General features: G+C 38.8%; 1 protein-coding gene across 9 annotated transcripts in view; it reads right to left on the bottom strand.

Annotated features, from left to right (window-relative positions):
* The window catches only part of ntng1a (netrin g1a), a 202,966-nt gene that overhangs the window by 151,233 nt on the left and 27,528 nt on the right, over positions 1–24,205 (bottom strand). For all 9 annotated transcript variants that reach the window (XM_047350445.1, XM_047350452.1, XM_047350444.1 and 6 more), the window contains exon 2: positions 18,847–19,461. In XM_047350445.1, the coding sequence (XP_047206401.1) occupies positions 18,847–19,095 (249 nt within the window). In that variant the 5' untranslated portion in view covers positions 19,096–19,461. The remainder of the gene's footprint in view (positions 1–18,846; positions 19,462–24,205) is intronic.

Here is a 24,205-nt window from a genome sequence, read left to right as displayed (position 1 = left end):
CTATGAAAGTGACACTTGTGTTTCAGCTGTTTCTTGTTTATGACAGGCTTGAGCTTCAGGGTTTTCTGAGTTGATCTTGAAAATCCAAACCTTTTTCATATTATCTAAGAGTGGTAGTCCTTGTCAGATGGATGAAACCTGGAGCGGTTCAAAGAGGACAGTGATTGCAAGCACACATCAAAACTGGTTCTGGAATGGGTAAAGTAGGCTAACATTGGGCATCATGCCTCAGACTAAAACCCTAATTAAAATATTTAAGCATAAAAGCCAGATCAATGCCAAAACCAAATTATTTTAAGTTAGCTCTATCAATTCGGATAAGGGTGGTTAAATATTCATCTAGTTTGCTAAGAAACATATTAGAGTCTATATGTAGACCCTGACCATGCTTTCAAATCCAAAATATTTTCTTATGAATCTAATACTTGTTTTTACAATTTTCTGATGTTGCATTCTGTATAATCAGTCCATGTCAAAAGAAAACAGTTCAAATGCATCAATAAAATCTCAAAATGAATAACCCATTTATGATGATGATAAATGTATGGAAACTTCTGACCTAGACTGCACGTCTAAAATTAACTTTCACATCGCACAATGCAAGCTAAGAAAAGTGACATGTGACATGAAAGCAGTTGGCAAGTGGTCTAAAATGATTTGCCTCTCAGTGTTCCTCATGTATTTTCTAGAAGACTGAGAGCCAGCTTATGGTATAAAGTAAAGAAAGGTGTTAACGGGATCCAGAGAAATCCAGATGAGCTATGTGCCACAGAGCTTTAGCAGCTTGGTATGCTGCCTTTGTGTTTGTCATGAGGAAACAATTTCAGACCATCCTGAATGTCGCTGACAATGAGCCTTCAATGCTTGTCATTGAGAATTAGCTATTGCCTAGCAGCTCTAATGAAATAATTTCAGTTTGAGCCTCTGATAGGCAGACGGATGTATTTTCCATGCCAAGCTTCTCAATTCGTCACTGTCCTGAACATAATGAACAGATTACCTTCTGCACCCTTGTCACATCATTCTTCTCTAACAACTGCCTTGCACCTTTCAAGAGACATTTGGCATGTACAGTATGTCCTCACAGCCCAGAGAGCTAAGCATTATAAAAAGGACTAAAAACCAGTGTAGCACCAATAAGAAAAAAATATCTCACTAATTAGAGGAGCAATAGACTCAGGCATACCAAGAGTCTGTATCCCTGGATTAATAGGCCAAAGCCAATCCGACGAAGCAAGTCCACATTCAGTTTGGTAGGTGCTCTCTCTATCTAGGTTTGAGATGATAAAGTGCAAACTACCGCAACATCCATGAAGACATTCCACTAACTATCTCCCCTCTAGGTAGATTCAGCATATCATATCCCTTTTCCCTTCCACCAGAAAGAGAATCCTGCATTGGCTTAATCAGAAGGCCTGCTTATTAAGGAAAAGCTCCTGGGTACATCCTAAATTGGGGGGAAGGCAGTCTCCCCAGTGCGATAACTGCAGATTTATGCCAGAGTTAGGTGTAAATAGCTGCAGCGTTTATTCCCCTTCTTTAATTAAGACAGCACTTTTTCCAGGTCTTGTGTCTTGTGCGCTGACTGTCCAGTTACCTCTGTGGGCTGGATGCAAGCTTACAAAGCAGTTCAGCCATGTGTAGGACAGAGCACCGAGGACCCAATTTAATGTAGATATACAGGTCCTTCTCAAAATATTAGCATATTGTGATAAAGTTCATTATTTTCCATAATGTCATGATGAAAATTTAACATTCATATATTTTAGATTCATTGCACACTAACTGAAATATTTCAGGTCTTTTATTGTCTTAATACGGATGATTTTGGCATACAGCTCATGAAAACCCAAAATTCCTATCTCACAAAATTAGCATATTTCATCCGACCAATAAAAGAAAAGTGTTTTTAATACAAAAAACGTCAACTTTCAAATAATCATGTACAGTTATGCACTCAATACTTGGTCGGGAATCCTTTGGCAGAAATGACTGCTTCAATGCGGCGTGGCATGGAGGCAATCAGCCTGTGGCACTGCTGAGGTCTTATGGAGGCCCAGGATGCTTCGATAGCGGCCTTTAGCTCATCCAGAGTGTTGGGTCTTGAGTCTCTCAACGTTCTCTTCACAATATCCCACAGATTCTCTATGGGGTTCAGGTCAGGAGAGTTGACAGGCCAATTGAGCACAGTGATACCATGGTCAGTAAACCATTTACCAATGGTTTTGGCACTGTAAGCAGGTGCCAGGTCCTGCTGAAAAATGAAATCTTCATCTCCATAAAGCTTTTCAGCAGATGGAAGCATGAAGTGCTCCAAAATCTCCTGATAGCTAGCTGCATTGACCCTGCCCTTGATAAAACACAGTGGACCAACACTAGCAGCTGACACGGCACCCCAGACCATCACTGACTGTGGGTACTTGACACTGGACTTCTAGCATTTTGGCATTTCCTTCTCCCCAGTCTTCCTCCAGACTCTGGCACCTTGATTTCCGAATGACATGCAGAATTTGCTTTCATCCCAAAAAAGTACTTTGGACCACTGAGCAACAGTCCTGTGCTTTTTCTCTGTAGCACAGGTCAGGCGCTTCTGTACCTGTAGCCCATTTCCTGCACACGCCTGTGCACGGTGGCTCTGGATGTTTCTACTCCAGACTCAGTCCACTGCTTTCGCAGGTCCCCCAAGGTCTGGAATCGGCCCTTCTCCACAATCTTCCTCAGGGTCCGGTCACCTCTTCTCGTTGTGCAGTGTTTTCTGCCACACTTTTTCCTTCCCACAGACTTCCCACTGAGGTGCCTTGATACAGCAATCTGGGAACATCCTATTCGTTCAAAAATGTCTTTCTGTGTCTTACCCTCTTGCTTGAGGGTGTCAATAGTGGCCTTCTGGACAGCAGTCAGGTTGGCAGTCTTACCCATGATTGGAGTTTGAGTGATGAACCGGGCTGGGAGTTTTAAAGGCCTCAGGAATCTTTTGCAGGTGTTTAGAGTTAACTCATTGATTCAGATTATTAGGTTCATAGCTCGTTTAGAGACCCTTTTAATGATATGCTAATTTTGTGAGATAGGAATTTTGGGTTTTCATGAGCTGTATGCCAAAATCATCCGTATTAAGACAATAAAAGACCTGAAATATTTCAGTTAGTGTGCAATGAATCTAAAATTTATGAATGTTAAATTTTCATCATGACATTATGGAAAATAATGAACTTCATCACAATATGCTAATATTTTGAGAAGGACCTGTATACAATGTCCTTTCCATCCCTGTGTGTGTTTGAAGACGAATCATAGCAGGAAATGTCGCTTCATTTTACATGTTTTGTTATGTGCTGTCGCTTTGAACTAGTGATACTTCCCATTTGGCACTTTCAATGAGGAGTCATCTAAGATGATGTTTGGTAGTAAAAGTCAAATCGCTTCTCAGTGTCAGATCAAGCTGAGTGCACGGGAGCATAAAAAGGTTCTGCGAGTGTTATATCACTTTAAAAGACTGCCGACTATGTGCTTTGAAGACAATTCCATCTGTGGGCCCCTCATCTCTCTCGCTTTCATCTCACTGACAATTTTTGAGGCTCCATTTTTATGCACATCCAAACAAACTTTACTCTCTTAGCCATGGCTGTTCAAATATCTGCCAGGCAGTAAACTACCCAAGATAAGCTATAGAAAAATGCTCCTATATGTTTCATAAGAGGGTTCTCAGATTCTGCATTCAGTTTCCATCAGTGATAGCATTGCTATTGATTCTGAGTTTGCCCTGTGCTCAGTGTAGAACTGACAAAACAGATCGTATAGTTTGGGATCTGTCAGTCAAGGCAGCCCATGACTCATTCACAGTCTGTCAGGGTTAGGTGGACAGTTTCACGTTTCCCTCAAACAAGAATAACAGAACTGACCTGAGGCACATTATGTTCCCAAAAATATTTGCCTGTCTACTTTTAAATATACATGAATTTTGATGACATTCTATTCTTAATCTATGTAGTTCAATTAGTTGATGGACCCACCATTGCCAACAACAGCAACTTTAATTATTCTGTAAACATCTTCAGCAAGGTTTAGGAGTGTGTTCAAAGTTGGATAAGAAAACCAGAATTGCAGCTTCAAGAAGTTCAGGACTGTCAAGTTGTTTGTGCAGGCCAGTCAAGTTTCTCCACACCAAACTTTATACACCTGCAGCCATGAAAGTGATTGTAACACCGGAATTTATGATTGTATTTAATAGATGTTCATGACATAGAAAATCCACATAGCAAGGCCAGGAGCATCTGACTTCTATGTTGGATTTTCAAACAATTTTCAAGTATACTGATCTTACTGCGTGAATTAACACTAACAAGACTTTTGTATCTTCTTCCAGATGTGCTATTATCACAATGAATATTCAGTTGGCAACATTACTCTGGCTTGTTTTTGTTGAAATGTGTCATATGTGTATTTGCTATTTAAATGTTCCTAAAGAATTACTTTTCTGAGCACAGGCAGTTGATTATCATGGAAACAAGACAATGCATCCCCCCGTTAAAAGTCCTTGTCGAATGAGATCTGTAATCTACAGATGTTTCAAATGGCTTTCTTCATGAAATAATGTGTGATCAGTTAGTGAAGGAAACAAGGAAGATTATAACAGTGATACATTTTTCATAGAAAAATAACATGTGGTGGGGTTGCTCTTGCACACTAACCAAAGCAAAAAGAGAATGAAATCCATAAAACCCTAACCCATATCAGATCATGATGTATAGTGGTTGAAAAGCATTTCATCACAGAGTTACATGCTACCAGGTAGAGAAATAGAGTAATTAAATCACATTTAATCCCTAATTGTGATACAACAGTTTCGACCATAAATATTACCCAAGATGTTGTCAGACTGCATTGATTTTGTTGTCATGGTTATTTATAGGTTTAAACAATGATCAGCAGACTGAAGTTGTGGAAAGCAAGATTGTTTTTGTTGTATCATTTTTATACTGTACAATCCTAATGTCAACTAACACTAATGCTAATGTATTTTCGGATGCACCTGCATCTGCATAAAACTGTCATTTCTTGCATATGATGCTTAAATCATTCAGAAAAGATCTTCCTCTGCAGCCAATGTAGCTATTTGTATTCCACTTCAATACAGCTATATTTGTGTAATGGCAGACCCAATTGTATTAACAGTCCAAATTAGGTTAGAATAACCAGATTCAGACATGCTGCAGACATGCTGTGCTGTCTTATGGATCTGTTTTTTAACAAATCCCAATTATGGCCCATACTGTGGCTTAGATCCTAAAATAGAAGTGAACACTCACCTGAAACAGTAAGATGTGAATGCCAGTTCAGGATTCATGAAAGCCCATGGTATGACTGTACAAGCAGACACAAATAGAAGCAGACGGTGTGGCAGACGCAAGCAGAAAATCATCCCAAAGCAGGTACTGTATTTATTGTACTGGTCTGGGATGAGAAGCTCTGCTGCTTCGCAACGCTGAACACATGATGGAGAGCCTCTGCCATGGCTGTTATAGCAGCTGACCCCCCACTATTGACAAAAATGAGAGATGGGATCCCTGAGATCGCTTTGTTCATAGAAAATCCACTTACCATGTGCAATTAACATTACATTCCCCCTGCACAAATAAATGAAACCCTAAGCACATCTCAATATGAACACCTTGCTGTGCCTGGCTTTTTGAGCTATCTAGGTTCTGTCCGTGCTGACTAATCTTTGCTACCTATATCCCAACGAGGGACTGGTGTATTTGGAAAAAACAGTGTTTAGCCATGTGAGCTCTAAGGGGGAAATCCACCTGCAAGGTTCAAAGAGCAATTAAAGTCAACGGATCTCTCCAGAAGTCCCACTGCAGCATCTCTATCTATTCTCCGAGCCTCATCCATGGGTATGGACCATCATTTTCACAAGTGATGAAGTGTGAAATGCAACAAAAAACCCCATTACTGCATGAGGGATTTAGTGCCCACAGAACAATGGAAAAGAAAGGGGGTTGAGGAAGAGATGCCTTTGTTAAGTAAAATATTTCTGAGAAATAAAAAAAAATCCCTGCATAAGAGGTCAGACTGTAAAGCCCCAAATGGTTGGTTCATATTCTGCATGTGCCCTGTGTGCTAATGATAATAAAGCAATGACGTATTCCTGGGGGAATTGTAGTCAGTAGCAAAAATTGTTGAGAAACTCTGCAGTGCTGCTAAATTATTCATTATTAATGTCTCTATTACATTTGGCTTAACTGAAACATGGCAGTGGCAGCATCATGCCGTGATGGTTGTCTTCAGCTTCAGCTTTCTCCTCAGCACATCTTGAGAACAATGCACTCTTTCACAATTAGATACTACTGATTTGATCTATCACATAAAATCCCAATAAAATGCCATAAAGTTACATTAAAGAAAATTAGTTATTCGAGGTACAGGGATATTTTTCCAAGCCCCTGTAAATCTGATTTTGATCGATCATTGCTTCTTCGTATATGTTCAATACATATTTTAATGGAATTTCTTATGTGAGATATCAAAACCACAAGCAAATGAAATTGTCATGCTATAAAAAGTACAAGTATTTGATACACTGCAGATTTCGCATGTTTTCTCATTTGCAAAGCATGTAGAAGTCTTTCATTTTTATCATAGGTACTCTTCAACTGTGAGTGATGGAATCTAAAACAAAAGTCCAGAGAATCACATTGCGTGATTTTTAATTAATTTGCATTCTGTTGCATGACATAAGTTTGTGATACATCAGAAAAACAAAACTTAATATTTGGTACAGAAACCTTTGTTTGCAATTTCACATATCAGACATTTCCTGTAGTTCTTGATGGGGTTTGCACACACTGCAGCAGGGATTTTGGACTCCTCCATTCAGATCTTCTCCAGATCCTTCAGGTTTCTGGGCTGTCGCTGGGCAATACGAACTTTCAGCTCCCTCCAAAGATTTTAGATTGGGTTCCGGTGTGAAGACTGGCTGGGCCACTCCAGGACCTTGAGATGCTTCTTACGAAGCCACTCCTTAGTTGCCCTGGCTGTGTGCATCGGATCGTTGTCGTGCTGGAAGACCCAGCCACGACCCATCTTCAGTGCCCTTTCTGAGGGAGGTTGTTGGCTAAGATCTCCTGATGCATGGCCCTATCCATCCTCACCCAAATATGGTGCAGCCATTCTGTCCCCTTCGCAGAAAAGCATCCCCAGAGAATGATGTTTCCATCTTCATGCTTTACGGTAGGGATGGTGTTCTTGGGGTTGAACTCATCCTTCTTCTTCCTCCAAACACGGTGAATGAAGTTTAGACCAAAAAGCTCTATTTTTGTCTCATCAGACCACATGACCTTCTCCCATTCCTCCTCTGGATCATCCAGATGGTCATTGGCAAACTTCAGACGGGTCTGGACATGCGCTGGCTTGAGCAGGGGGACCTTGCATGCGCTGCAGGATTTTAATCCATGGCGTCGTAGTGTGTTACTAATGGTCTTCTTTGAGACTCTGGTCCCAGCTCTCTTCAGGTCATCAACTAAGTCCTGCTGTGTAGTTATGGGCTGATTCCTCACCTTCCTTATGTTCATTGATGTCCCACGAGGTGAGATCTTGCATGGAGCCCCAGACCGAAGGAGATTGACCGTCATCTTGAACAGGTGCAGTTAATACACGTAACGAGTGGAGAACAGGAGGGCTTCTTAAAGAATGCCTGAGAGAGCCAGATTTCTTACTGGTTGTTAGGTTAATTAATTTTGTCATGCAATCAAATTCAAATTAATTACTTAAAAATCACAAAATTAGATTTTTTGGATTTTTGTTTTAGATACCGAGACTCACAGTTGAAGAGCACCTATGATAAAAATTAAAGACTTTCGGCAGTGTATCATATGCATGTTCTGCCCACCATATATTTTTTCTGTTTTTCGTCACACTTTAATGTTTCTGATCATGAAACACATGTTAGTTAGTATGGTATTAGCGTAATGGTCTGGAGCTGCTATGCCGGTTCAGGACCTGGACGACAATTGATTGAACCATGAATTCTGCTCTCTAACATCTGGCCGTCAGTTAGTGATCATAAGCTCAGGGACACCTGGGTTGTGCAGAGGGACAATGATGTGGAACAAAATAACCTCAAAGAATTTGTTTTGATTTTTTAGCAGCTCAATGATGTTATTATCGGTAATAAAAGATATCATAACATTGCGAGCTTGTTGGAAAGTAAATAAATCCTTAGAGTGGTGAAAGGCTAGTAGGTTAGTCAAATGGACTTTAGCATTTTAATACAACTCAAACTGAATATGTTCATATGAGTGGAATACATTGCAATTAAGAGTCTTCATTTTCACAAGAGACAGTTGTTACATTTGGTGCTGTCTTGTCAAGGTGACAAATGCCTGTATTCCAATCTAGAGTTGCGTTGGTTGAGCCTGTCAAATATATCTATACACCAGATCAGCTGCGACTTGTCATTCTGCTCTAGCTCCACCCTATTCAGGCTAAAAGAGCTTCCAATATGGCTAAATTAAAACAATTCTGCAAAGAAGACTGGACCAAAATTCCTCAACAGCTGTATAAAAACTCATTTCCAGTTATTGTAAATGCTTGACAGCATCTGTTGCCACCAAGAGTGGCACCACCAACGATTAGTTTTAGAGCTCAATTGCTAATTCAAATAGGTACTGGTTAGTTTCTGTAACCATTTTAGACCTAATTATAAATTAAGTCATCATTCAAAAGTTAATTTTGTATTAACTCTGCTTACTTTTAAATCTGTAAAGGGGTAAAAGCTTGTTCACAGGATTGTGGGAAATGAAATATTGTCCTGTTCAAAAAGACTCAGTTCTTTCATGGAAATATTTTCCACTACAAATTCCGTCAACATGTGGTTTAGAAGGGAACAAGTATTTCCTGAATTCCAAGTTATCCTCCATAGTTTATGGCAAAGAAGAAAATGTTTTGCTGAAAACTTTGGGAAAAAAAGAACTGTCAGCAGCAAAGCCTGTGGGAGGCTGGAGTCAAGAGGGCCCCTTGTTATCTTGTTATGGCAGTGTAAACGGCAAGGCAGCACCAAACGCCTTGATGGAGCCCAGATAGACGAGTCACACACACACAGCAACATCACAGAGTTACTCCTGATGTTGTCTGCATACCAACTCCTCACCAACTTCACTTTTGTAAACTTTTTTTTCCTTTTTGGGGAGGAAACATTTCCTTCTGTTTGCACTTAAAAAAATCCTCTCATTCGCATTGCTACCCTAATCAGACTCAATCACATGATGATAATTATGAGGTGGTAATCAAAGGAGGTGATAAGGATGACGTAGGGATTCCAAAACTGGAAACAAAGCAGGTAAAAAAAATTACCTTCCCTTAGTAACTGTTGTCAGGTATGTCAAAGCAAAGCTAAAATAAATACATTTAAAAGCAGCCTCACCAACAGAACAGAATTTGATAAAAGAAAAATAATTTAGCTGGATGTTCCTCAGACATCACAAAAGCCACGTCTCAACATGTCAATTATCAGGAGGTGTGGGATTTTTTTTTATTCTAACAATTATATATCTGACTTCCGCTGAGCCTGCCATGGCTTGGCTTAGAAAAACTGGGTTTGTTTAGATTTTGAGGGTTCTCAGGAAGAGCACTTTGAGGAAGTATGACAATAATAAAAATTCAGACTGTGCCCGACACTCATGCAAACTTTATGACATAGGACGTGCTGGGGAGAATGTGATGAGATTCTCCTGTGGCTGCAGTAAACTATAACCTTCATCATGGTCAGAAAGGTACTGTAAAAGCCTCGCAGAGGTTTGCCATGTTAGCTGGTATTCTACTTGTATTCCCATTGCAAGCGTAGAGTTTAAGGCAAATCCTGCAAAGTGAAAGCTTATAATTAGGCTTGGTTCAGATAGGGGGCACATAGATGTTAAGAATATGAGCACAGACCAGGTCAAGCCAGGTTTTTAGAGTCAACCTAATACAATTACAACGGAACTGGCATATTTGTTTCACAAAATTATTATCTCATCTGGCAATGAACACTGTTTCTGTTCATAATGATAAAAATACTTATAATGCTCAAGGACCATATTTGAGCATATCTGATACTGTGGCACAAGCATCCATACCCAGAATTGCCATGTATACCGTACATATCGGCATCTGCCATGGAATTTATCCTAGTGCTACTTAAATGTTGCAAGAATGATCATAGCTCCACAATAAACACACAACCACCAATCCTCCCAGTGTGGATCACTATGTTCTTTTACATCATACAAGGAGGGCACCGAAATCATGGTCAGTGTAAGCTTTCAGAGCATGCAGCTGGGGTTGCAAAACCCCAGGGATGCAGTTTACATCTTGCACCCTTAATTTGCAGTAGATTCCGCTAGGGCACAACTCTGTGTCATAATCCTCATGCAAGAAATCCAAACTTTAACTGTTCCTCATCAGAGTCTGCTGTATGTCTCAGATAAGATGAACACTGGAGGTTAGGACTTTTACGCATCCTGAAATCCAGTATTACTCCTTAAAGTTCATAGTGGTTACAAGTTTATTAATATCTCCCTAGATGGATCAGTGCCTGTAGCATTATTAGCTGAAAAACTTTGGATTAAATATGTAACATGTAACAGGAAAGCATCATAAGTGACACACAGTCTTGTCAGACATATAAATGAGGTGTGTTTTACAAAATATGTCATTTCTTCACATTTAGGTCCATATAATGGTGTCAAATGTTTTGATACACCAATACATTTTTTATTTTTTTGTGGTGATTCCTTTTGAGTGGACCTGCTCAGAATCATCACTAAACATGGCAGCCAAGATTAAATGGATAGCAGAAATCTAGAATAGCAAGAACAGTGGTGCACTTTGCTTCATCGTTGTGAAACACACATGCACACACACACACACGCACACACACACACACACACACACACACACACAAATGTGTTTGGAAGTGGTGCGCTGGAATCACCGACTCCTCTGTGCAAGGAGCCATATTTTCCTTTCAGTCCCCCCCAAAAAAAATCAATGAAATCACTGTGCTCTCAAAATAAGATATTTATATGGCCTTGTGCTGAGCACAAATGGTTTATCAGGCACCATATTCTTTTCTTAGCAATTTTGTGGAGTACATTTAGCTAATTTGAAGGTTCATGGCAGAGAGCACTGTTAAGAATGCTTGCATAACCAAAAGACACAAACTATCTATAGTGTGAAGTAGTAAATGAGTAGTAAATTGTCAGTAAAAGCGGAAAGAGCTCCTTCAGGAGACACAGCTTCCTTTTTCTTGTGCTTTTCTTTTCTTCCTTATTTCTAGCAGAGTGAGTGATTTTTAGCTCTAGACAGCTGCATCATCATAGCTGATAGCACATTTAAACCAATATGCTATGCTGTCAGCTAAGACACTAACTTTTGATGTGATGCGCACACTGCTGCAAGCTCCAGGATTTGGAGATCTTTAGAAAAGAATATTAAGGAGACCACAGAGCAGGTAGTGAAGGATTTCACACGATAGATATTTCTTAGTTTTTCTTACATATGTTTGACAACATGTTTGACTTTAATGAGTATGGCTTACAGCTAATGAAAGCCCCAAATTATTTGTCAGAAAATTTCAATAGTGCATAGGTTTATGACAGAGGCAATCGGTTTGTGGTCCTGCTTACCTCACAGATATGGATTTTAGGTCAAAAGAGTTTGCTAGCCAATCAACCACAGGGATTCAATGGTCATTAAATCAGGTACTGGCAATTATATTAGCATCTCTGGCCTGGATATGTCTGTGTGTGGTCCGTTGTTAATCTCACTCAAACTCTTGAATGTTCTTTGCTTCACACACCTCTCAAAGCAGCAGCTATTCCTGTTGTTTGTGCATCTTTTTCTATCACTCTTTTTTCCTTTGACTAAACTTTCCATTGATATGCTTGGATATAGTACTCTGTTAACAGCCAGCTTCTATGACAATGACCTTTTGTGGCTTACTCTCCTTGTAGAGAGTGTCAATGACTGTCTGCTAGGCAATTGTTAAGTCACCCGTCTTCCTCCTCCTTATTGTGTAGGCCATAAAATAGCCATTACATGTCATTTTTATAATAAAATCAATAATTTTATGTAATATTTTCAATTTTTGAGAAACATAATTTTGTGTTTTTAAATGTGGAAACCCACAATCATGAAATTTTAAAGAAATTACATGTTGAAATATGTCACTTTGTGAATAATGGATCCATACAATAAATATGCATTTTACAGTTTGAATCGAACTATAAAAATACATAAACTTGTCAAAGATATTCTAAATTATTGAGATGCAATGTGCATTATTACTGACCAGCCTATAGGTTTATTTGTAATGCAATCTTTGTGAAACATGACAAAACAACAGATTAAGCAACTGCACCATGTCTTAAATACTAAGAAATATGTGTCATCCCTGGCTATTAGACCGTGAAGTATTCTACCAATAAAACAGAGTGAGTTATCTGTCAAACCAAGTAGAATCATGAATGTACAATGCAGCATGGGCAACCTCGGCTTTAACTTATTGCTGCTGAGAGTTGATTAGGCTAATTAAATCACATAAAGGAGACAGTATTCCCTTGAGCACTAGATGAAAAATACAGTGTAAAAAAATCAGTCAAGTCCTAAACGCTGCATCTTGGTAAATTATGCAGAAACAACAAGTGCACCTTTGTTCAGGACTCCAGATAGCTATCATTAATCATCCAAAGAGGGAAAAAAGGAGTTGAGAATGACTCTGATTTGTCTCATTTTAAATTTGTTTTGGTTCATGTCCCTTGCCTCAGTCACAAACCTCAAAAAACCTTTGATTTTGTTTGGTCTGGCTAAGATGAAAGACAAAAAAGCTCATGCTGAGTTTCGCCGCAGACGTTTAACAATTGTATTAATTAATAGTTTATTTGCAACAATGTTAGAGAATTCAGATCATATCGTTTTTATACAGCAAACTCTAGATGGAAAGTAGATTTTAGGCTCATGTTTTTCTAAGAAGTAAGATACTTAAATAAAAAGTCACCATAAACAGGTTTGCCAGAAAGTCACAGACAAAACTATAGCCCTGTAAAAATAAGCTCTCTTTTCATTTTTCTCCATCTCATCCTCCTGCAGCCCTCACACTGACTGAGTGTTGCTGCATGAAATGAGACCTATTGCTACTGACGGCTCATTCATTTCTCAAGGAAATGTCAACGTGTAGCTTGTTGAGAGGTGGCACATTGTGTAAGACCAGGATAGAGGAGGTATGAGGGGGGAGTGCAAATGCTTTGTCTGTCTGAAACCTCTAATCAGGATCCGCTTAGAGAAAGGTCAGATTTTAATACCACAACGTAAATCCAAAGGAGCTCCCAGGACCCTGATTCACAAACCGAGAAAAGCCTCTGTATGGAAGGATTGAGCTGCTTACAAAAACAATAAATAAATATTTCCAAAGCTCATCATCACAAAAATTGGAAGCCTTTTATATAAAAATGTTTTTTCTGTGTATTCTGATTAGCTAGATGCACCTGTCTAAAATTACTTATGTACCTATGTACCAGTCACATCGGCACAGATCTAAAAACAATCAAAAATGAATGACCTTATTCATTGGAAAGCAATAATAAATAAAAATCACTAAAGATGCAGTGAAAAATTGGTAGATGACAGGAATTGGCTTAATTTCAACTTAATCCCACCAGACCGACGGCCGACCTTTTTTCGATCAGTGAATGCACCATGCCAAGTACAATTAGGTTGCGGTAACAACAACATTCCTTTGTGTGGAAATAGTTTCTGTAAATAAAACCTCAAACTTAAAAAGACATAAGACATATTTGTGGTAAACTCAAGTGGTGAGAGAGCTAAACTTTGAAACAATAACAGCAAGGCTGAACATATTGCAGCTCAGCTGCTCTCTTTCTTAGTTTGAGTTTGAATCTATTTTTATATCTTCTTAAATTATAGTTTTAAGGAAAGATCATAGCTGACTAAAACTGGAATTAGCAGTAAAAAATAGAGATCAGAAATCAGCCACAAAATTCTGATTGGCACATCTCAAAATAGCTCAATAGCCCAATGACCAAGAAACAGTTGAGCTTTTCTTTCACTAAATGGAGGCCTCAGAGGCCTAAGGTCACACTGCATGGGTTGAATGCTCCAAGGTAGGAAATACATTTTGGATTCTCCACTTTAGTGGAATATCTACTCGTCTCAGGTCTAAGTTGCTCCCAGCTGAGACGTAAGCAAGAGAAACAATGAAGAGACGCAGAGACAAAGGAGTCAAATGACAATAAATACTGTAAGAAGGTGATGTGACATAGCTGCATCATTTGGCCGTTTATTGTAAACGTGTGAGTTTATGTGTCAGCATAAACAATATGCAATATGAACATTAATATGTATTTACAAACAATGTGTGCCGCAATTATCAGCACCTCAGTAAAAGATGTGTCCAAACATTTCCCCAGATTCAAACTTAAGAAGTAGAAATTATAGTTGAAAAGTGTAAGCTGATGGCATGTCAACATAAAGAAGTCTAATGATATCTAAATGTGGTACAAATTTGTTTGAGGTTGGTTAACTGGGCTAACCACACCTGACTTTTGTTAAGGCTGAATTTGAAAGAGAGTTTTCAACTCACTGCTAAGAGCTCAATAAAAACAAGAACTAAATAACCATTGAAAAGATATTCATTGGTGTCCATTCAAAGAAGGAAATGGTTAATTTTGTAGCTGCACACTGAAAAATGTAACACAGTTTCATCAGCAGTTAACTGGAGATTTTCTGTTCCCTCCCTTACCATCCTCCTCACTGAGGTGTTGACAAGATGGACCTGGGTCCTTAGCTTTTGTAACTTTGCAACTATGACATTTTCAATTTTACTCATAACCAAATCATTTTGTTATTTTTCATTATCATATTCAAAGCAAAACCTTATTTAAGCATAAAATAACTCTGCATAAATGTTACCAGGCACAACAGCAAGTCGAAATGATTCAAATTACGTTTGAGAGAAGGAAATGGCCTCGGCCTGAACAGAAGAAAAACAGACATTTCACAGTTTTGTTGAACTTTGCTAATGCATTTTATTAAGCTTGCATTATAAGCTTTATAAGGAGTGTGGGGGTGTGGGGGAGCAATGTGTTTAATGCTGTCTTCCTTTATCTGTGACCCCGGGATAGAGGCTGCAACCTGAGCTTGCCGTGCACACATAAGCACCACGCCCTCTAGCCTCTTCATCCTGCTCTGCTTCTCTCGCTCTCTCTCTTACTCCTGTCAGGCCGTGGTGTCTGTTACCTTCAGCTCTCCAGGAAGTAGAAGCCAGTCTTGAAAATACAACCTCCTTTGCGAGTGCAAAAAATCAATTAGCCGAGAGATGATTTTCACTGATAACGCCGGTGTACTATAATTACCCCGAATCTGCAACAATCTGATTTATGATACAAATGCTATTGACACTGCAGTGGTGGATTGGCGTGCTCAGCGGCTGAAATATCAATGATAATTGTTGCCATGTTGATCTGAAGCCTGTCACTGCTTGAGGTAAAAATAAAACAATCGCAGAGAATTGGACTTTATGGCAAAGCAGCAAAGAGGTCATATTTCACTGATGTTTGTATGATTTGTGATCCGTGGAGTACAACAGAGAGAGGAAATGGCTTTGTAAGAGCCAAACGCTGCTGGTTAATTGAGGCCCTCCAATCACACTGACTGCCAGAGACATGAGGGCAGCAGCGCAGCGCAAACTGCTGCTAATTCAATAAGCCGTCATCAGACTTTTAAAAGACTGGCAGAAATAATTGTTAACCTAGTTTCAGCTGTTTCCTGAAATAGGAATCTAATGGCTGCCGATGTTTATCCAGGATTTTGATCATTTGGCTACTGCAAAGCAAATGTGAAACCAGGGTTCCTATGTATTTATCAAGTGAAAATTATAGCGTTCTCTTGGAATTAGGCCATTAGGTTCATTTCAAAATATGAAATACTGAAGTTCACTGTCAATTTATGGTAGTCATTTTTACAGTGTTCATGCTTTAAATATGGAACCTGGAAAAAACAGAATTTGAAAGGATTGAGGGTAGGAAGGAAGGAAGGCAAGATGGGAAGAAAGGCAAGAAGGAAGAAAGGCCGTAAGAAAGGAAATAAGAAGTGACACACTGATTATAGAAGGGAGGGAAAGGGGAAAGGACACCATTAAGGAGGACATGAAGCAAGAAAAAGGGACTTAAGGAATTAAAGAAAAGGGGAAAGAATGAAGGACACCATGAAGAAGAAAAATAAGGAAGGAATGACAAAAGAAGGAAGGATAGGATTAAAGGAAAAAAACGAAGCAAGGAATTAAAGATGGAAAAAAGAGGGATAGAAAGAAAGACAAAAGGACACAAGAAACAGAAATGAAAGGATAGAAGGGTTAGAGGAAAAGAAGGAAGGGCACAAGACAGAAAAGGAGGAATGACACAAGAAAGGAAGGAAGGAAACATGTAGGTACACACCGAAGGAAGGAAGGAAGAAAGGACAACTTTTAGACAATTGGTGAGGCATTAATATCTGGAAATATGAATAAATATTTTCATAATCTTATTATTTTTCATTTACATTTCCAGACCTGGTAAATATTAAAATCCAATTCCACGATTTTCCAGGCTTGTCCAGACTCCTTAAGAACTCTGTCAAATACTTCAGGCTCTTGATATCAATCAAATGTTGGGGATAGAGTCACAAACAGAGGGTGACAATCAGCTGCCCCAACTCACTCTTACCCGCTTTGCCTTCAACCAACCCTGCAGTCACGGGAGTCAGCATTTTTGAGAAGTGCCTCTGAGGTGTCGTGCTGAATAATGTGTCCTATGAATAAAACACATTAGCTACAAAACATGTTGAATTATTCACATTTCAGAGCCTGCATCCCTCCTCCCTGCATAGGAGATATTAGTTTTTCAGTCATCCTATGCTTTGCACAGAGTCCTCTGAGCCTTTGTCTCCCTTATGTATGCTCCTTCTTTGTGATCTGTGTTTTGTTAACCCCTTTTTGTTCCTCTATCTTCCTTCTCAGCTGAATTTGTGCTGATGGTGATGCTCTATTTATACGCCTCAAGTTACTACTTTTCCCTGAAACATCTTCTGATTTATCTAAAAGGGCTCTCAAAGCTGTTGAGTAGTGCATTTGTTCTTAAAGAACCTTTGATGACGTGGTAACATGCTGCGGCGCAAAATGGATTTATCATTTAGGATTAATCTAAAGCGACCAGCTGTGATTTTCAAGGGCAAAATACTTGACCTAATATGATTTCCTTTGCTTATTTTGTGATTCTAAAGAAATGTGTTCAATTTAACATTTCAAACAAAGCTGCATAATGTAACTATAATCACGGAATTTATCTTATTTCAAACGTTGTGTAGATATTGTCATGAATGCCCGAGTCATATCGTAAGTGTCACATCAGGGTCCTGATCAAGGAATTTTTATATGAACTCCTGATACCCCTTTTCAGTTTACTGTCCGTGATTTCACGTCAGCTGCACCCATGGTGTTAGCCATTAAGCCATGTGGATCTGTTTTGCACAAACAATTTTTTCACACATAATCAAAAATGTTTTTGTCTGGTTTACAAAGCTGCAATATAGGCCAGGCACATTATTTTGTTGTCCTAATGTTCCCAAACAATCAAAGTGTTCTTCAGCTTTTACTATGACGGTCACAGTGAAGGAAAGATTGTATTGGTTGTTGCACCCCAAGTAACCCGCATTGCATGCTGTGCTCTGATAGATGTCTGCATTAGGAAGAGCTACACAGAGAGGAGCTGAAACATTGTTTAACAAATGATACGTTTAAAGAAACATGCCAAGTTTATAAAACAGGCAAACAAGCCTTTTTTGTAAGTTCTGTCTGCACACAGATAATTGGAATTGCTCTGAAATATGTTGAAGGAGCTGAATTATCATATCAAAACAGAGAGTACACATGCCATCATTAGCCAAAGCAAACAGCTCCATAAGAAAACATTGTCTGCAGGTGCAAATCATGTTAGTTAACCCTGTGTTGACCCTGTGTTCAGTAACTGAAGTTAGGATGAAGTTTGGAAAAACAGATGTAACCTCCAGGACATCATTGATGAGTGAGTTAGGTGGGACACAATAGCAATACTGATGTAGGCCATGTAATACTGATGAAATGTAGTTTATTATTTCACAGTACTTTGAAGCTGAGTTTTCAGGAATATATACATACCATTGGTTTTTATTTCAGTTTAATTAAATATCCAACTGGGACTCAGTACCCTCTAATGGCTATCATTAAATGACTTGGATCAGTATCGCCGACAAAAAGTCCCGATTAGGGCAGACCTGATTCGAGAATGTTTTCCCACAGTAAAATTCACAAACTGAACTAATCATAAATAGCCACATAGACTAATAAACAAGGATGACACTCATGATTTACTGTTGTGTTCTCAGACAGGAAGCAAAATAAAAAAAGCACACAGGATAGATTTGTTTCATGATATGTGTATGTGTGAACGAGGTGACTGAAGCATGTGTTTGATTTTTCAAGTGGTAAAGTCACATTTTCTAGGGTTTTCAGCAGCATTGCCCCAACATCAGATTGTGTTTGTTCGGCATACTGAGACAGCTCTCAAACAGCAGAACATGACGTCAATGGGCACCAGCCTCAATTCCTTCAGCCACAGCCACATATCTGAGTCACGCAGGCTTTTGTTTGTCATGGCTGTGGGGTCAGAACATGCCAAGTAGATACACAATACTTATGAACTGATAAGAAAGCTGTTTTGGTATCCCCTTTTTCCCTACTCCTTTTTTGACAGTAGGCTTTTAGTTTCTCAATGTACTCACCAGGGCACAGTATGTCTCTGGAGGGTCTCCACATGTGATGTTGGGGGGATCCAGGGTAACCTTCAGGAACTGGGTCATGTCTGCTGCCTCCGGTTGGCAGGCCATGTAGTCCCAGGTTAAACCTTCATCTGAGTACACCTGGGACTTGCAGACATCATAGTGGCCCCACGCTGCAGGGTAGTGTTGCATGGCTGTATGGCACAAGCCAGTCCATATCGCCTGGAGGGTCAGTGCAAACTGAAACCTCATGACTGCTCCTCTCTCAGCTCCTTCCAATGGAGCTGTGTCTCCTTCTAAAGATGTACAAACCAAGGATTATAATATTCTTCTTCCAATGACTCAAATGGAGTGAGGAGGCATGTCAAGCTCCCTTCCAGGGGTGGGGGGTGTCGGGAGGGGGGCACAGCTTGATTTAGAAGTGTTTTTTAGGTTTCCAGTGAAGCAAAAGACTGTGAGGTTACAGGGCCAAAGATAAGAAGAGAAGACCGCAGAGGAATAAGAGGGCTAGACGAGCAGATGATAGCCCCTCTGACACGTTGATAGCCAATTGAGTGGCAGGTCTCCTCAGCTTCCCCGGCTGCCAATCATAGTCCGCTTCCACCTGACGATCTGGTGCTGCGGAGAAACAGAAGAAGAGCGAATGTGAGCAAATCCCACTTATGGGATTTAATTTTTGACACTGAGACAACATTAGCTCTGCCCACAGCATGGGAGGAAGGGTGTACGTGTAAAAAGAAAGTCGGAATGGTGTGAGAGAGAGGTGCAGCAATGGTGTTTGTTGTCTATCAAAACATGGTAGAATCGGTAATTGAGGCCATCAGGGTAAACAGGATCCTGCAGCTTTCACACCAAACCTTCATCACACTCAGCGGTACCAAACCTACAATGTTACGGCTTTCTCCAGCCTCCGCAGCCCTGACAATCTTCTCACTTCCACACAAAGAAACACAATGTTGCATGTGTTAATAGAAGCTTTTTCACAGTGCTTTCTTTAACATAAAGAATAAAAGCAGTATAAGCAAAACAAAAGAAAGCAACAAAATTATTCATTGACTCTACTTGAACCATTAGACTGATATACCAAATTTACAGAAGTATTCAGACTGTCTGTGACAACTGAGCCTGGATGCATCTGACTTCTACATGAGTCGTTAACACGCTTCCACAACCCGACTGCATTCCAAGCTCTTTGCACAAAGTCTAACAGTTAATGATGCATGTTAGAAAGAAAACCGAGCCAGGTTAACAGAAATGTCCTTATGACGGCAAGACAGAATTGTGCTGAGGAGCAGGTTTGGGAATATCTTTCAACTTTAAACATTCCCTGTGTTTAATATGCAAACATACTCAGCAGCTTCTATAACGTACATATGGAGCTGGCATGCATCAAGCCAATTGTTCCAATAAACAGATTTCAATGTTCTTCCTTTTTGGGTGGACAGGAGTATCTATTATGGTGTTTCATCTATCTGGTCATTTGAAATCCAGCTCTAGGCATGGGCCTGGTTACCATTAATAGGGTATACCAAGGTTTTTAAAAGCTTTAAAATCTTCAAACTGCAATTTTTTTCCATCACAAAGCTCCTACTGTGTGAAGGCCTTTAAAAACTCAAAGAAACTGGCCCATAAAGTAATGCCGGAAAGGCCATCCCCCATGTTTTGCTGCACACTGCCGGTCAGCTGACTAATAGAATACTACTACATTTTCCACTTGCTTACAAAAAGACTCATTGTGGTGTTTATAAACATTTCAAACTGTGAAAAACACAGACAGTTATGGTGTAGAAACTAAAGCAGCACCACTCACCACTCTTTTTAAAATAACACTGTTTTAAAACTACAGTTTCAAGCAATGAGTGCCACGCCTGTTAAGAAATTGACTGCAGGCTGTATCTAAGATATAAGTTAGATAGCCTGACTAATTGCCCAGCTGTAGCCCCACTATTTACCCAGCTAATGCATGTCCTTATACTTATGTTACTTTATGAAATTAAAGACCAAAAGCATAATCACATTGTGACCTCAAATAGCACTTTTCTTCAAGCTAAATCTCATTATCATAACAAAAAAAATCAGTTTAACTCAAGATGATTTCAGGGAAATTATTTTATTATCTTGAGAAAACGATGATATTTTTTCATTATCTCAGCAAAACCACTTAAAAAAAATTTTATACTTGGAAAGGCCTTTCTTTGCCTCCGTACATGTATTTTGTAAGACTGTCTTTCCTTCATAAACCCACAGTCGGTCGCAACAGATGGCTGCTCATACTAAGCAGGATTCTGCTGGAAGTTTTTTTCCTGATAAAAGGGAGTTGTTTCCCTCCACTGTGTACACATTCATGGTCATCATGAAAAATTGCTGCAAAGTCAAAGACTAAACGCAATTGCCTGAGTTTTCTTACATAGGAAACTTCTTTACCAATTGGCATATTAAACTAAACTTTACTGCGTTTTAACTACGATCACACTGGATGTATGTAATTGAATGTAAAGCTGTCTATATGAATGGTTTTATATTTCTGCATATAACTGGCACTAAATAAATTGAATTGAATTGAACATTGACCCTTATCAGCTGTTGGGATCTTGAGATTTTATATTTTCACTAAAAGAACAAATGACTTTTACCTGGGATATATTGCTATGTACATTTTCCATCTTACAGAATAGAGACATAATTTATTGAACTACAAATTACTGTTGTTAAATTCATTCTCATTCCACACTACCACAAAGACAATTGGAGATGATTATTGTTAATTATTTATTAATTTTCTCTCATAAAGCATTTAAAAGGTCAGTAACACAACTATTAACATATTATTGTTAAAAAAGGAAACAAACCCTAACAAGGCATCAATGTGAAGTTGACCAGCTTACGCTAAGACACATTTTTGCATGAGGTTGCATAGATATGATCGTATGATGTGTCATCGGTACTTACACATGCATAGGAACATGCGCCACCCATTCTGACACATGTTCACATCCTTTGACCACAGTTTGATAACACGTTTTAATAACAACATTGACCTATTTTTCCTTTTAAAGCTGTGGTGCCAAAGGTTTGCTTCTTTTAACTTACAATGAAGGAAATGCAACTGATATTTAAGAGTTGTGTTTATTTACATCTACAAATACATGACTTGCAGAAGCACAATGTGTGGCATGCATTTACACTTCCCTTGCTTTACTCTGATACCCCTAAATAAAATCTAGTACCTTCAGATTGCACAGAATTAGTAATTAGAATCTACTGGTGTGTAATTTAATCTTAGTATAGAACAATATCTTTGGAAATCTCAAAGAGATCTGTTTGACTCATCACTCAAAAATTTAAAGAGTATGGCAAAATCGCAAACCTACCAATATATGGTCATCCACGTAAACTGGCAGGGCTACATTTACAATTCGATATAAGGAGGAAAGCTAACACCACACATTACCCTAAACACAATATTTAAACACTGAAACATGTTGGTGGAAGCATCATGCTGTGGGGATGTTTTTCTTCACAAAAGGGAGAGGGAAGCTTGTTAGAGTTGATGGGAAGATGGATGGAGCTAAACACAAAGCCAAACTGGAAGAAAACCTGTTAGAACTTCAGAAGACTTGGGACAGGAGAGAAGGTTGACCTTCTACCAGTACAACAACCTTAAACATAAAATACGAGATTCAGTGGGATGATTTCAATCTCTAGGAGTTACAATCAGCAAGTCACAGCCCAGACATAAATCTAATTAAGAATTTTTATGATATTTACATGCCAAACATTTAAAAACCATATAACATTTTCCTTCCACTTCTTAATTATTCAGATTCAAAAATACATTATGAATCCCAAAGGGAAATTAATTGCTTTTGTAACTCATATTATCCAAGTTTATTCAATCATTATTACTTTGGTGTGTCCATTACATGTCCTTCACAAGTTTGTGGTTATAACATGTCATATGGAAAGGTTCAAGGGGTATAAACACTTATTTAAGAAAATATATCAAAATGTTTATTCTATTACAGTTTTTCTGCTGAACGCATGATAGAGTGGAAACTTTACCTTTGCAAAATGGAGTGGTTATTTTGTCTCTACACTGTCCCGTAGTGCACATCAGTGGGAAGTCCTATATTAACAGGTTGTGACTACATTCAATTGCTGAAGCGGTGTAAGTGGTGGATCTGCCAATAAGAAGAGTCTCCATACTATATCATACACTGTGATTTATTTCATATGCAGCAACACATCCATTTATAACTCCCAACCAAGCAAGGCCACAGCCCACAGTGGTCATTGCACTGCTTTTCCTATTTGTCAGCCTTTGCTTCTTTTAAATGCCATCTTAAACACAACATTAATAATGTCCTTCCCTTTGGAATAGCTTCATTAATTGGTCTTCTTATGTTTAGTTTTGGAGCTGACCTTTTAAATGAATTTCTCTGCTGCCCTGATCTGTCAGCAGTGAGCTGCAGTGAACCAGATAGCCAAGGCCATGGCTGGAGTTATGTGAAGCTCTGTTATGAAACATGGACCTGACTCAGAGTGAAATATAGCTAGAGACTGAAGAGAAAAATACGTGAAGGAAAAGGTGCAGAATCTTCTTCTTGCAGTTCAGTCCCTCAGCTTGCATCTAAGCAAAACAAACTGTTAAAATGTTGACCAAGTGTTGCTGATACAGGACGCTGTGTGGATGGATGGCAAAAATATAGTTTAAACTATGATTGGATTAGATTAGATTAGATTAGATTAGATTAGATTAGATTAGATTAGATTAGATTGAAAAGTATTTAGTCTTTGCACTTTGTTTCTCATCTGCTCTTTAATTTCTTTTCATTGAGTGTTGCAGTTCAATGTCTTTCAGCCTACTTTATGTGGCTGAACAGGTTCTATTCTAATGATTTCTATATTCTACAGGTCTGTTAGCAAAGTGTGGCTGGTGAAATTGAGCTAAATTGTCCATAAAATGTGGTTAATCACAATTTAACAAAGGGCGTGAATTGTTTTTTACATAGGTTGATTCGGATAGTTTTTTTCAATAGAGTGTCAAAAATCATTATTTTGAAACAGCTTTTCGTATTTACTCGGGTTATCTTTGTCTAGTAATAAAATTAGTTTGGTAATCTAAAACATTTAAATTTGACATAAAAGCAAAAACATCAGAAATGAATAAGGGGGCACATACGTTTCCACATTACTGTGGAATATTCCAGAGTAGACTGAGCCTAAAACAGAAATAAACAAAACAGAACAGAAACAACTGAATTATCTCAACAAAGCCTGTTGATGGGGTTGAGGGTGAAGTACATAATTTGAGTTTTTTAGTCACAGTTTGGTCAGGGCTCTATAAAGAGGGAAAATGAAC

Source organism: Girardinichthys multiradiatus, chromosome 21 (genome assembly GCF_021462225.1).
Source record: "Girardinichthys multiradiatus isolate DD_20200921_A chromosome 21, DD_fGirMul_XY1, whole genome shotgun sequence".
Lineage (NCBI taxonomy): Eukaryota > Metazoa > Chordata > Actinopteri > Cyprinodontiformes > Goodeidae > Girardinichthys > Girardinichthys multiradiatus.
This window is presented reverse-complemented; position numbering and strand designations above follow the sequence as displayed.